The 15,753-nt window shown below is 44.4% G+C and overlaps 1 protein-coding gene across 1 annotated transcript in view; it reads left to right on the top strand.

Moving 5' to 3' along the window:
- Positions 1-15,753, top strand: part of LOC311133621 (integrin alpha-7-like) — a gene marked incomplete at its 5' end in the record, with an annotated part of 59,831 nt that overhangs the window by 24,674 nt on the left and 19,404 nt on the right. Inside the window, 6 exons of the mRNA XM_084167141.1 lie at positions 1,691-1,822; positions 7,344-7,551; positions 7,999-8,192; positions 8,799-8,887; positions 15,122-15,348; positions 15,450-15,511. Coding sequence (XP_084023267.1) covers positions 1,691-1,822; positions 7,344-7,551; positions 7,999-8,192; positions 8,799-8,887; positions 15,122-15,348; positions 15,450-15,511 — 912 coding nt within the window. The remainder of the gene's footprint in view (positions 1-1,690; positions 1,823-7,343; positions 7,552-7,998; positions 8,193-8,798; positions 8,888-15,121; positions 15,349-15,449; positions 15,512-15,753) is intronic.

Genomic DNA, 15,753 nt, shown 5'->3' with positions numbered 1-15,753 from the left:
AGAAGCATAGTGCAAAAAAACCCAAAAAAACCCGCACAATTCTGTTTACATAAAAAGAAATTCCGTGGACAAATCATTGATTTATAAGCCAATCTACTGATTGGCCTCAGCAGTCCTACTGATCGATCAAAGTGATTGATTCCCAGCAGTTAGTTACTGGTCTGATGGATGGAACTGTCATTATTTAACGTCAGGGATCAATATGGCTGAAATTATGGATCACTGTATCATATATTAAACAGGCCTTAGGTAGAGTCACGATTTACATGATATGGTACTTGACATTTTCACTGTGGAACCCTAAAGATGGTGTACTTTGTCCTGTACTTATCTGTTTTGTATGTGTTTGTTGTGTATGTTTGAAAATGGAAGTGTGTGTTTGGCAATAGAGAGAGAGAGAGAGAGAGAGAGAGAGAGAGAGAGAGAGAGAGAGAGAGAGAGAGAGAGAGAGAGAGAGAGAGAGAGAGAGAGAGAGAGAGAGAGAGAGAGAGAGAGAGAGAGAGAGAGAGAGAGAGAGAGAGAGAGAGAAGAGAGAGAGAGAGAGAGAGAGAGAGGGCGGAGGGATGGAGAGAGAGAGGGGGAGGGAGGGAGGGAGGGAGAGAGAGATGGGGGAGGGAGGGAGGGAGGGAGGGTTCATAGTTCAAATTCAGATCAACTTTATTATTAATATTCATTTGGTCATGTGCTTAAAAGACGGTACATAAAACATGAAAACAGAAACTACACAATATAATTAATTCAAGTGCTATAGCTACACATTTAAAGTGAAAGTGCAATATTCTGTATAATGGAGGACCAACAGACTATCTATTATACAGCCTAATGGCTGTTGGAATAAAACCGTCACCATATCTATCAGTTTTAATTTTCTTTGAAGAAGTCTCTTTCCCCTTATCCGGCTGCTGCTGTGACTGTGTTAGAGTGAAGGGGATGGGTACTGTCCTGTAAAATGCTGTCAAGTTTTAGGAAGATGAGTTTTGTGTACAGGTTGGTGGCTGATTCTTGATCTATACCAATTATCCTTCCCGCCGTCTTAATCAAGCGCTGAAGCTTGACTTGGTCTCGCATGTTTCTGAACACGCATATCAGACCAAAGGACAGCACACTCTGCAGGACAGATTTATAGAACATTTGTAAGATATGGCGGTCGACATTAAAATGGTTCAGTTTATGTAAAAAAACATTCTCTGTTGCAATTTCTTTATCTTTGCAAAGGCAGTCATTGAATTTCAGTTTATTGTCTATTTCGATTCCCAGGTACTTACAGTATATGTGGTCACTCTATCGACTGAGTCCCTATTGATCTTTGTAGGGGGTAATGGAGTTTTGTTCCTTCTGAAATTAAGAGAGGGAGAGAGATAGAGAGGAAGAGAGAAAGAGGGAGAGAGATAGAGAGGAAGAGAGAAAGAGGGAGAGAGATAGAGAGGAAGAGAGAAAGAGGGAGAGAGAAGAGAGGAAGAGAGAAAGAGATAGAGGGAGGGAGAAAGAGGGAGAGAGAGAGAGAGAGAGAAAGAGGGAGAGAGAGAGAGAGAGAGAGAGAGAAAGAGGGAGAGAGATAGAGGGAGGTTGAGAGAAAGAGGGAGAGAGAGAGAGAGAGAGAAAGAGGGAGAGAGCGAATGTGTATCTGTGTCTGTCTGTGTGTCTGTGTGTGTGTCTGAGTGTCTGTGTCCTCTAACTCTGTTCCTTCCAGGAGAGATGCGTGTCCAGCTACTAAACCAGACTCTACTGGATCTGGGTTTCTATGACGACGGGCCCTATGAGGTGGCGGATGAGAAACAGCTGAATGCTCAGCTGATCCCTGTTCCCTACCATAGTTACCTGGGTAGGACCGACCGTCCCTGCCCAGCCCTCTCCTGCTCCTCTCACACAGCTGTCTGCCTGCTGCCCTGTCTCACCAGAGATCACTGAGCACAGCACAGGACAGGACAGGAGAGGGGCAGGGAAGGACAACAACAACTGACTGACGACACACTGTACCCAAAATAAATACATATCCCATACCTAGAGGACCCAGAGTAGCTACTAAGAGGGCTCTAGAAAGGCAGACAGGCCTAGTCTAAACTGGCCCAGGGCAGTGCGGTGCAGACAAGAGCCACTGGTCAAAAGTAGTGGACTAGATAAAGAACAGGGTGGCATTTCAGACACACCCTAGTACTGTTTCTCTGTTTCTCTCGTGTCCGTAGGGTCCATCCCTGACCCTGGTCTGTTATGAGGGAGTGTGACTCACCAGAGCTAAAACCAGACAGCTCCACTCGGAATAATCTCCCACATGAAGTAGCTACCGTAGGAATGGACCAATCATGATAGAAATATCCTCAGACATGCAGAGAGACTCTGTGCACTGCGGTTGCCAACGGGAAAATACCTTTCCTAACTGCTGGGGTCAGAAATATTACAATATTATAATAGGCTACTTAAGAGGAATATTATTATCTCACAGTCATCATGGCCTGTTATAGCCTGGTCCAAGATCTGCTTGTAATAATATAATTATAATATAATAAAATATAGTCTACTATATATGCAACTTGTACTTTAGTAGCAAATTGCTGTCATGTCATACAGAAATTGGCTAAAAAGCACAAATAGGTCTGGGACCAGTCTATAGAACATAGTCAAATTAGTTGTCTAAAGACACAAACAGATCTGGGACCAGCTTATATCATAGTCAAAGGAGTTGTCTAAAGGAGTTGTCTAAAGGAACAAACAGATCTCGGACCAGGCTATAAAACATAGATAATTTGGCTAAACATTACAAACTGATCTGTGACCAGGCTAGGTCTGTCTATTCTGGGAGTCAGTGGGTTTGCGTTTCCCCCACAGACAGTTCTGGCCGTGCATTCTGGGTACAGCGTGAGTCAGTCTTGTCGTCCTTCTGTTAGGTGCCAGTGGTTTACCCACAAACCACTGCGATACCAGGAAGAAGAAAACACACAATCACAGCACAGTCCTTTCTCACCTGCACTCCCTCTCTCTCTCCTTGTCACCCTGTTCCCCTTCACCACCTCCCCTCCACTCCTCCACTCCTCCACTCCTCCACTCCTCCACTCCCCCCCCCCCCCTCTCTCTTCCTCTCTCTCGGGCCACAGGGCTCTTGTTCATGGCTAGTCCCGATGAAGATGCCCTGGTGTACAAAACTCTGGAGCCACACTCCAACCGGCCCATGTTTGAGGACGTAGCTCAGAATAGCTACTTAGGTTTGTAGCTTGGAGTGAGGTGTTGTTTGTTTGAACAAACCAGATTCATGTTGATACAACTTACTGTAGACTTACCCTCCTTTCCTCCAGGGTTGGGGTCAATTCCATTTCACTGCCAGTCAATTCAGAATGTAAACCAAATTCCAATTCCAAATTGTCCGCATTGAAAAGCATTGAAGATAATTGGAATTTCAGTGTACTTCCTGAGTTGACTGGAATTGGAATGGAATTAACCCCAACCCTGCTGTCCTCCCACCTTACCCCCGTGTGTTGGTGTGTGCTCGGTGCTAGCTCTTCTCTAGAACGTGTTTAGAACGTACGTAGATTAGAACGTAGGACTCCGACTGGTCTGCATGTCTCTCTGTGTTCCTATCAGTCTGTACTGTCTGTCAGTCTGTATGGTGGGGTGGTCTGCACAGCCTGTCAGTCTGTCAGTCTGTATGGTGGGGTGGTCTGTACTGTCTGTCAGTCTGTATGGTTGGGGTGGTCTGCACAGCCTGTCAGTCTGTCAGTCTGTATGGTGGGGTGGTCTGCACAGCCTGTCAGTCTGTCAGTCTGTATGGTTGGGGTGGTCTGTACTGTCTGTCAGTCTGTATGGTTGGGGTGGTCTGCACAGCCTGTCAGTCTGTCAGTCTGTATGGTTGGGGTGGTCTGTACTGTCTGTCAGTCTGTATGGTGGGGTGGTCTGCACAGCCTGTCAGTCTGTCAGTCTGTATGGTTGGGGTGGTCTGCACAGCCTGTCAGTCTGTCAGTCTGTATGGTTGGGGTGGTCTGCACAGCCTGTCAGTCTGTATGGTGGGGTGGTCTGCACAGCCTGTCAGTCTGTCAGTCTGTATGGTTGGGGTGGTCTGCACAGCCTGTCAGTCTGTCAGTCTGTATGGTGGGGCTGTCTGCACAGCCTGTCAGTCTGGACTTTACTCAATGGTGTGGCGGGTTGAAGCTGTCCAGGGTACCTTGGTGGTGGTTCTATATACAGTACATCTATATCTACATTCTTATCTACATTTTGTAGATACAGGTAACTTTGCTAATTACAATAAAGGGGTTTGAAGTGAAATAACAAAGTAAGTAAAGCAGAGTTTATAAACAAATCTCACAGGTGAACAAAGTATTCTGAGATCACCATGGTAATCATCCATGGAGGATTTCTGTGTAGAAAGACAATACCAACACTGACATGTACAGTATCTCTGTATCTCAAAGACGGCTCTCGCAGGGTAGATCCCATGGGGAACAGAGTGTTTACAATCTGCGTTCTAGTGCATAGTTTAGAGCAGTCCTCTCCTTGGAGCTGAGCGACATCTCTCTCATTGATAATAGATACTTCCTCATTCCCATTTTAGATCCAGCTAATGGACTCTAACCAATAACGGTTTGGTCCGTCCGATTGATTGTTCCCATCAAATCTCTCTATTCTCATCCTCCTGTACACAGAAACCGGAATGCGTCCCAAACGGCACCTAATTCCCTATATACAGTACAGTGCACTGTGGGTCCTATAGGCCCTGGTGAAAAGTAGTGCACTATGAAGAGAATAGGGTTCCATTTGGGACAGAGCCTGCCTTATCCCTCTTCCTCCACATCCTTAATGGCCATTATTACCTTTGACCCCTCACTTATAACTCGCAGCATGCCTCCACTGACCCTCTAACCAAATGACATAATGACTAAATGCATATGTTTTGCACGCTTACTAAAAGGCCACAGACAGACAGTATTGCTATTACTGGTATTTTTTTTTTTAGTTTAGTTAAATACAGAACTAAATTAAATCCAAATTAAAGCCAAATTAAATGCAGAATTAAATGTAGAGGAATTTCACCACAGTGTGTTGTCATCTTTATCTCTGACTGACATCACATGGGATTCTACTTAGCTTTACTGATGTATACAATGTCTAATGTAACTGTATAATATACTAATAGTATGATATCCTTTATAGTCCAGGAATTCCGGGAAACTAGCCCAGTATGCATTGTATTATTATATTATGTCTAATGGAGATTTCTCCAATAAAATTATCTCTTAGTCCAGGACTAGGCTTGATATGTGTCCGGGAAACTGGTCCCTAATGTCTTAAAATGTAAATAGCTCGTTGTAAATGTAAATAGCTTATAATTAAATCCAGTCTCTCGACCCAGTGAACCAGTCAGGACCCGGCAGCAGCCTAGTTCATGCTGTTTCTCCTCAGATCGTGTCCATTAAATCTGATTACTGTTGGACAGAGAACCCAGCGCAGTCCACCGATGAGTCAGGCCCAGTTTTTCCACAGTAACTGCCAATATAAATACAGCCAATGAAAAATGAAATGTTCAAATTCTTCCAATTTGTCTCACACGATTTTCCGTTGACAGAAAATCCCACTGAGAACTACTGATCAGAGATGAGTTAAAGTAGTTACAATATATTTAGATCCATTTATATCAATTGAGCTTTTATTTGATTCTAGGGCTCGGTAGCTTTTTTAACACATAGTCTTACAACTACACTGTAGACAGCTGCACAACACAACTGTTTGCAGGGGCCCCATTTCTGAACCTGGTGGGCCACATTCGGTTTAAAAAAGGTTGCAGGATAAAGCCTCGGTTCCCTTTATAGCTTTACAGAGCAAATTGGACTTCTTTGTGTAAAAAACAGAGAGGATCAGACTTCTGTGTAAAAGAGAAAAGTAGCTCCTCCCTCTTTGAAAGGCCTCCGTTTTAAAATGTAGCTTCATCTATCTATCTCTTAATAAAGGCCTTAGTTAGTTTTACTGGATCACAACTCTAACTGTAGCGTTCATCTTAAAGGGACACACTTTTACTGGATCCCAACTCTAACTGTAGCGTTCATCTTAAAGGGACACAGTTTTACTGGATCACAACTCTAACTGTAGCGTTCATCTTAAAGGGACACAGTTTTACTGGATCACAACTCTAACTGTAGCGTTCATCTTAAAGGGACACAGTTTTACTGGATCACAACTCTAACTGTAGCGTTCATCTTAAAGGGACACAGTTTTACTGGATCACAACTCTAACTGTAGCGTTCATCTTAAAGGGGCACAAATACATTTTACTGGGTTTGATGTGACTTTTGCGTGAAAGGACAAATTAGCTCATCCCTCTCTTAAAGGCCTAGTTTGTGATATTTACGGACGTTTTCTCTTAATCTCTTAAAGGCCTACAGTTTTACTGGATCACATGTCCAACTGTAGCATTCCTCTTAAAGGGACACAGTTCTGTTAGTTACTTGTTCTACAGTAAGTCAGACAGCAGAATTCCACAACTGTTGTCCTGGAGCTCCTAAACAATGCAGAAAACCTACCAGACAACTGTCTGCTGACCCACATTTTAGTAATTTAGCAGACATTCTTATCCAGAGCAACCAGTAATTACCTTGCTCAAGCGCACATCAACATATTTTTCACCTAATCAGCTCTTGAATTTGAACCAGCAACCTTTCAATTACTGGCCTAACGTTCTTAACCGCTAGGCCACCTGTTCTCTCAAGACAAATTTGTAAACTAGTTATGATTCTCAAGCTGTTTAACTATTTGACCAGACTAATGTATTCAGCAACCTAGACCTCAGAGGCTGCCACAGTAGTGCAGCCAACCTTTAGGTCATTCCGCACCTGTCGTCCTGAACTGCTCCGTGTCCGTCTCTGTTTGTCTCTCTGTATGTTTGTCTAGAGGATAGTATTTGTCTGTCACTCTTTTAAAAAATAATAGTATTTGTCTGTCTCTGTGTTTGTCTATGAGACGCTTCTGCCTGAATGTTGACACTGTTAAATGTTAAAACAAGACTCCTTGCAATCCCTCCTCTCACACCCCGCATGTTGGAAAATACTGTAGCTGTTTAGTGTGTTTGCCTTTGGGTTGTTTCATTGTGAATTAAATTACACACACACACACACACACACACACACACAGACACACACACACACACACACACAGACACACACACACGCACGCACGCACGCACGCACGCACGCACGCACACACACACACACACACACACACACACACACACACACACACACACACACACACACACACACACACACACACACACACACACACACACACACACACACACACACACACACACACACACACACACACACAACTGCTACTAACTGTTATCCCATAATGCCTTGCTCCAGGCTTCTCAGTGGACTCTGCTAAGGGCATAATGAGTCGTGGCGAGCTGACCTTTGTGGCGGGGGCTCCGAGAGCCAATCACACAGGAGCGGTGGTGCTGCTGCGTAAAGACAACGTGTACCGCCTGGTGCCACAGCACATCCTGTGGGGAGAGGAACTGGCTTCTTCCTTTGGCTACTCTGTGGCTACGGCTGATCTCAACAGTGACGGGTGAGAACTAATGCATATGTCTGCTGCTGATACTATTGATAGCAGTGTATGGGAATGTATGGAATGTACAGACAGATACTCTGTGGCCATGGCTCAACAGTGAGGGCTGAGTAATGTTGCACATTTCCAGAAAATTCCCAGTTCCCATGTTTTCAGAAATCCCAGTTGGAAGTTTTCCGGAATTAGGTAGGAATATGAACGGATGGAATCCCATAACTGGGAATACTCTGACCAGGATTTGTGAAGAACCTGGAAACCATTTAGGGAAATTATTTCAGTGACGGATGTTTACATTTGTATCCATCATCTTCTTGTTTCAACCCAAGATTCTGTAGAGCTCTATCTGAACCTCCCTCCCTCCCTCCCTCCCTCCCTCCCTCCCTCCCTCCCTCCCTCCCTCCCTCCCTCCTTCCTTCCTTCCTTCCTTCCTTGTTCTCCCCCCCCCAGCTGGACAGACCTGATAGTGGGAGCTCCTAACTACTTTGACAGGAAAGCAGATATCGGAGGTGCTGTGTACGTCTTCCTCAACCCATTCGGTAACTGGGAGTATGCTCGGCCAATCAGGCTCAACGGAACCTATGACTCCATGTTTGGATTGACCGTCAACAATGTGGGAGACTTGGACAGGGACGGATATGATGGTGAGGAAGGATCAAATCAAATCAAAACTTGATTTAAACGACATTCACATTACAGTCGACTGCACTGAAGGGACTGAGGGGTCTGAGTCACTCGTCACATCCTAAATGGCACCCTATTCCCTATGTAGTGCACTACTTTTGGCCATTTGGCACGCAAGTCTATTGTCCTTAGGGTCAGGAGTTTTCCTGATCAATTTATGTGAGAGAAAACAAGATCCTGCACACTGCAGTTACCAGTACTACTGTTCATTACACACACACACACACACACACACACACACACACACACACACACACACACACACACACACACACACACACACACACACACACTACTGATATGATGTCTTGCTCCAGGTTGAGCTCCAGCAGGTGAATGTAAAACTGAAAGTAAAAGTCCAGGTGACCTGAGCAAGTAACCCTCTTGACTAGCGTCACAATAAATTCTCTGGTTTTCCCGAATTCCCGGAATCAGGTGATAATGAGTTCCAGAATTTATTTAAAGTTTCCATAATTTTACAACCCTACTCCTGACCCTACAAAAGACAATGTCTGAATGAGGCTTAGTATAGTTGATATGTAATGTGTCTGTCTCTCTCCATCCAGACATTGCTGTGGGGGCTCCGTTCGATGGAGATGGCAAAGTGTTCATCTACCGAGGCTCATCCTCAGGCATCGATACCAAGCCTGCACAGGTGAAAAGAACCTTTAGAAAAGCTCGTTGCTCATCACATCATGATTATTCACTGAGTGCAAAAAACATTAGGAACACCTTCCTAATATTGAGTTGCACCCCCTTTTGCCCTCAGAACAGCCTCAATTCCTCGGGGCATGGCCTCTACAAGGTGTTGAAAGCGTTCCACAGGGATGCTGGCCCATGTTGACTGCAATGCTTTCCACAGTTGTCAAGTTGGCTGGATGTCCTTTGGGTGGTGGGCCACTGTTGATACAAACAGGAAGCTGTTGAGCGTGAAAAACCCAGCAGCGTTGCAGTTCTTGACACACTCAAAACAGTGCGCCTGGCACCTACTACCATACCCCATTCCAAGGCACTTAAATATTTTGTCTTGCCCATTCACCCTCTGAATGGCACACATACATAATTCATGTCTCAATTGTCTCAAGGCTTAGAAATCCTTCTTTAACCTGTCTCATCCCTTCATCTACACTGATTGAAGTGGATTTAACAAGTGACATGAATAAGGGATCATAGTTTTCACCTGGATTCACCTGGTCAGTCTATAACATGGAATTGTAATGTTTTGATATACTATAATATGAGATGACCGTTTATATATATATATACAATACCAGTCAAAGGTTTGGACACACCTACTCATTCAAGGGTTTTTCTTCATTTGTACTATTTTCTACATTGTAGAATAATAGTGAAGACATCAAAACTATGAAATAACACATATGGAATCATGTAGTAACCAAAACAGTGTTAAACAAATCAAAATATAGTGCTCAGCATATGTGGGAACTCCTTCAAGACTGTTGGAAAAGCATTCCAGGTGAAACTGGTTGAGAGAATGCAAGAGTGTGCAAAGCTGTCATCAAGGCAAAGGGTGGCTACTTTGAAGAATCTAAAATCAAAAATGTATTTTGATTTGTTTAACACTTTTTTGGTTACTATATGATTCCATATGTGTTATTTCATAGTTTTGATGTCTTCACTATTATTCTGCAATGTGGAAAATAGTACAAATAAAGAAAAACCTTTAAATGAGTAGGTGTGTCCAAACTTTTGACTGGTACTGTATGAACAAGTGCCTTCGGAAAGTATTCAGACCCCTTGACTTTTTCCACATTTTGTTAGGTTATGGCCTTATTCTAAAATGGATTAAAATGTTTTTCCCCCCTCATCAATACACAATACACTATAATGACAAAGAAAAAACTGGTTTTTCGAAAAAGTATTCAGACCCTTTACTCAGTACTTTGTTGAAGCACCTTTGGCAATGATTACAGCCTCGAGTCTTCTTGGGTGTGACGCTACAAGCTTGGCACACCTGTATTTGGGGAGTTTCTCCCATTCTTCTCTGCAGATTCCTCAAGCTCTGTCAGGTTGGATGGGGAGCATTGCTGCACAGCTATTTGCAGTTCTCTCCAGAGATGCTCGATCGGGTTCAAGTCCGGGCTCTGGCTGGGCCACTCAAGGACATTCAGAGACTTGTCCCGAAGCCACTCCTGCATTGTCTTCGCTGTGTGCTTAGGGTCGTTGTCTTGTCGGAAGGTGAACCTTCGCCCCAGTCTGAGGTCCTGAGCGTTCTGTACTTTGCTCCGTTCATCTTTCCCTCGATCCTGACTAGTCTCCCAGTCCCTGCTGCTGAAAATTGTCCCCACAGCATGTCTCTTGAGTGGCGCAGTGGTCTAAGGCACTGCATCGCAGTGCTAGCTGTGCCACTAGAGATCCTGGTTTGAATCTAGGCTCTGTCGTAGCCGGCCGCGACCGGGAGACCCATGGTGCGGCGCACAATTGGCCCAGCGTCGTCCAGGGTAGGGGAAGGAATGGCCAGCAGGGATGTAGCTCAGTTGGTAGAGCATGGCGTTTGCAACGCCAGGGTTGTGGGTTCGTTTCCCACGGGGGGCCAGTATGAAAAAAATTAATAAAATGTATGCACTCACTAACTGTAAGTCGCTCTGGATAAGAGCATCTGCTAAATGACTAAAATGTAAATGTAATGATGCTGCCACCACCATGCTTCACTGTAGGGATGGTGCCAGGTTTCCTCCAGATGTGACGCTTGGCATTCAGGCCAAATCTTCAATTCAATTTTGGTTTCATCAGACCAGAGAATCTTGTTTCTCATGGTCTAAGAGTCTTTAGGTGCCTTTTGGCAAACTCCAAGCGGGCTGTCATGTGCCTTTTACTGAGGAGTGGCTTCAGTCTGGCCACTCTACCATAAAGGCCTGATTGGTGGAGTGCTGCAGAGATGGTTGTCCTGGAAGGTTCTCCCATCTCCACAGAGGAACTCTAGAGCTCTGTCAGAGTGACCATCGGGTCACCTCCCTGACCAAGGCCCTTCTCCCCCAATTGCTCAGTTTGGCCGGGTGGCCAGCTCTAGGAAGAGTCTTGGTGGTTCCAAAATTATTCAGTTTAAGAATGATGGAGGCCACTGTGTTCTTGGGGACCTTCAATGCTGCAGAAATGTTTTGGTACTGTTCCTGAGATCTGTGCCTTGACACAATCCTGTCTCGGAGCGCTATTGTCAATTCGAACTCATGGCTTGGTTTTTGGTCAACTGTGGGACCTTATATAGACCGGGTGTGTGCCTTTCCAAATCATGTCCAATCAATTGAATTAACCACAGGTGGACTCCAATCAAGTTGTGGAAACATCTCAAGGATGGTCAATGAAAACAGGATGCACCTGAGCTCAATTTCGAGTCTCATAGCAAAGGGTCTGAATACTTCTGTAAATAAGGTATTTTGTTTTTAATTTTTAATAAATGTGCAACAACTTCTAAAAACCTGTTTTTCTTAGTCATTATGGGGTATTGTGTGTAGATTGCTGAGGAAATTGTTTTATTTAATCAATTTTAAAATAAGGCTGTAATGTAACAAAATGTGAAAAAAGTCAAGGGGTCTGAATACTTTTCGAAGGCACTGTATGTGAGGGAAAAAAGTATTTGATCCCCTGCTGCTTTTGTATGTTTGCCCACTGACAAAGAAATGATCAGTCTATAATTTTAATGGTAGGTTTATTTGAACAGTGAGAGACAGAATGACAACAAAAAATCCAGAAAAACGCATGTCAAAAATATTATAAATTGATTTGCATTTTAATGAGGGAAATAAGTATTTCACCCCCTCTCAATCAGAAAGATTTCTGGCTCCCAGGTGTCTTTTATACAGGTAACGAGCTGAGATTAGGAGCACACTCTTAAAGGGAGTGCTCCTAATCTCAGCTTGTTCACTGTATGAAAGACACCTGTCCACAGAAGCAATCAATCAATCAGATTCCAAACTCTCCACCATGGCCAAGACCAAAGAGCTCTCCAAGGATGTCAGGGACAAGATTGTAGACCTACACAAGGCTGGAATGGGCTACAAGACCATCGCCAAGCAGCTTGGTGAGAAGGTGACAACAGTTGGTGCGATTATTCGCAAATGGAAGAAACACAAAATAACTGTCAATCTCCCTCGGCCTGGGGCTCCATGCAAGATCTCACCTCGTGGAGTTGCAATGATCATGAGAACGGTGAGGAATCAGCCCAGAACTACACGGGAGGATCTTGTCAATGATCTCAAGGCAGCTGGGACCATAGTCACCAAGAAAACAATTGGAAACACACTACGCCGTGAAGGACTGAAATCCTGCAGCGCCCGCAAGGTGCCCCTGCTCAAGAAAGCACACATACAGGGCCATCTGAAGTTTGCCAATGAACATCTGAATGATTCAGAGGAGAGATGGGTGAAAGTGTTATGGTCAGATGAGACCAAAATCGAGCTCTTTGGCATCAACTCAACTCGCCGTGTTTGGAGGAGGAGGAATGCTGCCTATGACCCCAAGAACACCATCCCCACCGTCAACCATGGAGGTGGAAACATTATGCTTTGGAGGTGTTTTTCTGCTAAGGGGACAGGACAACTTCACCGCATCAAAGGGATGATGGACAGGGCCATGTACCGTCAAATCTTGGGTGAGAACCTCCTTCCCTCAGCCAAGGCATTGAAAATGGGTCGTGGATGGGTATTCCAGCATGACAATGACCCAAAACACACGGCCAAGGCAACAAAGGAGTGGCTCAAAAAGAAGCACATTAAGGTCCTGGAGTGGCCTAGCCAATCTCCACACCTAAAACCCATAGAAAATCTGTGGACGGAGCTGAAGGTTCGAGTTGCCAAACGTCAGCCTCGAAACCTTAATGACTTGGAGAAGATCTGCAAAGAGGAGTGGAACAAAATCCCTCCTGAGATGTGTGCAAACCTGGTGACCAACTACAAGAAACGTCTGACCTCTGTGATTGCCAACAAGGGTTTTGCCACCAAGTACTAAGTCATGTTTTGCAGAGGGGTCAAATACTTATTTCCCTCATTAAAATCCAAATCAATTTATAACATTTTTTACATGCGTTTTTCTGGATTTTTTTGTTGTTATTCTGTCTCTCACTGTTCAAATAAACCTACCATTAAAATTATAGACTTATCATGTCTTTGTCAGTGGGCAAACGTACAAAATCAGCAGGGGATCAAATACTTTTTTCCCTCACTGTATATATATATATACACTGCTCAAAAAAATAAAGGGAACACTTAAACAACACATCCTAGATCTGAATGAATGAAATAATAATTTTCTTTTTACATAGTTGAATGTGCTGACAACAAAATCACACAAAAATGATCAATGGAAATCAAATTTATCAACCCATGGAGGTCTGGATTTGGAGTCACCCTCAAAATTAAAGTGGAAAACCACACTACAGGTTGATCCAACTTTGATGTATTGTCCTTAAAACAAGTCAAAATGAGGCTCAGTAGTGTGTGTGGCCTCCACGTGCCTGTATGACCTCCCTACAACGCCTGGGCATGCTCCTGATGAGGTGGCGGATGGTCTCCTGAGGGATCTCGTCCCAGACCTGGACTAAAGCATCCGCCAACTCCTGGACAGTCTGTGGTGCAACGTGGTGTTGGTGGATGGAGCGAGACATGATGTCCCAGATGTACTCAATTGGATTCAGGTCTGGGGAACGGGCGGGCCAGTCCACAGCATCAATGCCTTCCTCTTGCAGGAACTGCTGACACACTCCAGCCACATGAGGTCTAGCATTGTCTTGCATTAGGAGGAACCCAGGGCCAACCGCACCAGCATATGGTCTCACAAGGGGTCTGAGGATCTCATGTGGCTGGAGTGTGTCACCATCGCGAGCATCCTGACTGGTTTCATCACCGCCTGGTATGGCAACTGCTCGGCCTCCGACCGCAAGGCAGTACAAAGGGTATTGCGTACGGCCCAGTACATCACTGGGGCCAAGCTTCCTGCCATCCAGGACCTCTATACCAGGTGGTGTCAGAGGAAGGCCCTAAGAATTGTCAAAGACTCCAGCCACCCTAGTCATAGACTGTTCTCTCTGCTACCGTACGGCAAGCGGTACCGGAGCGCCAAGTCTAGGTCGAAAAGGCTTCTTAACAGCTTCAGCCCCATAGCCATAAGACTCCTGAACAGCTAATCATGGCTACCCGGACTATTTGCATTTTATGCTGTTGCTACTCTGTTTATCATTTATGCATGTTCACTTTAACTCTACCCACATGTACATTGGCCCAGCGTCGTCCAGGGTAGGGGAGGGAATGGCCGGCAGGGATGTAGCTCAGTTGGTAGAGCATGGCGTTTGCAACGCCAGGGTTGTGAGTTCGATTCCCACGGGGGGGGGGGCAGTATGTAAAATAAAAAATGATGTATGCACTCACTAACTGTAAGTCGCTCTGGATAAGAGCGTCTGCTAAATGACTAAAATGTAAATGTAAATGTTTTGACCGGTAGTGTAGAAACACCAGATTTTTGGTTTGAAAAAAAAAAGGTATATTAATTCTGAAATTCTGAAGAATATTATTAACATTCCACCCATGAGGCCACTATAGGGTGATTTGGTACTTTGACTGCAGGAAAGGGCTACACATTAAAAATTGGAAACTTTAGTAGAAACTTGTGTATACAAAATTATACAAATATTACGTTTTTGTAAGTGGTGTCTCATCATATCAGAATCAAAGCCTCAACTCTGGTGTTGCAAACTTCATGGTGGTCATATTGCTAACTCTCAATAACGACGATGTGGTTCAAGTTCAACTAAGTTTACTGACTGATAACATCACACCCTAATTGCAGGTGTATAGGACTACCTGAATAGTAATTTCAGGTGTAAAGTTGCACTTGATCATACAAGTTAACACATGATCTTCATGATTGCCCCTCACAGATCCTGGATGGAGTGGACGAGGGGGTGAAGAGGTTTGGCTACTCCATCTCAGGAGGCCTGGACATCGATGGGAACCTGTACCCTGACCTGGCAGTAGGCTCTCTCGGTGATAAGCTAGTTCTGTACAGGTCTCGCCCAGTCATTCATGTGATCCGGGATGTATCCATCGAACCTCAGCAGTATATTGACTTGGAGCAACACAACTGCAAGGGGAGAGATGGAGTTTGGTAGGTCGCAAATAACATTCATTTCAACCTTTATTCACATTAGGTAGTGTATTTCTGCTGTTGACAGATTGTTGTTCGCTAACTTTATTCTCTGTTTTCAGTGTGGAGGTCAAAGCCTGCTTCACCTATACTGCTTATCCTGAGACCTACTCACCAGACATCAGTGAGTTACTAAACTGTACACCTCTCTGTTTAGAACCAGTTGGTTTTTGCTGTGTAAAATAGTGTGGTAATATGTCCAGCTGTGTTAAATAGTGTGGTAATATGTCCAGCTGTGTTAAATAGTGTGGTAACATGTCCAGCTGTGTAAAATAGTGTGGTAATATGTCCAGCTGTGTAAAATAGTGTGGTAATTTGTCCAGCTGTGTTAAATCGTGTGGTAATTTGTCCAGCTGTGTTAAGTAG

The sequence above is a fragment of the Coregonus lavaretus genome (assembly GCF_964263955.1).
Source record: "Coregonus lavaretus genome assembly, chromosome: 8".
NCBI lineage: Eukaryota > Metazoa > Chordata > Actinopteri > Salmoniformes > Salmonidae > Coregonus > Coregonus lavaretus.
This window is presented reverse-complemented; position numbering and strand designations above follow the sequence as displayed.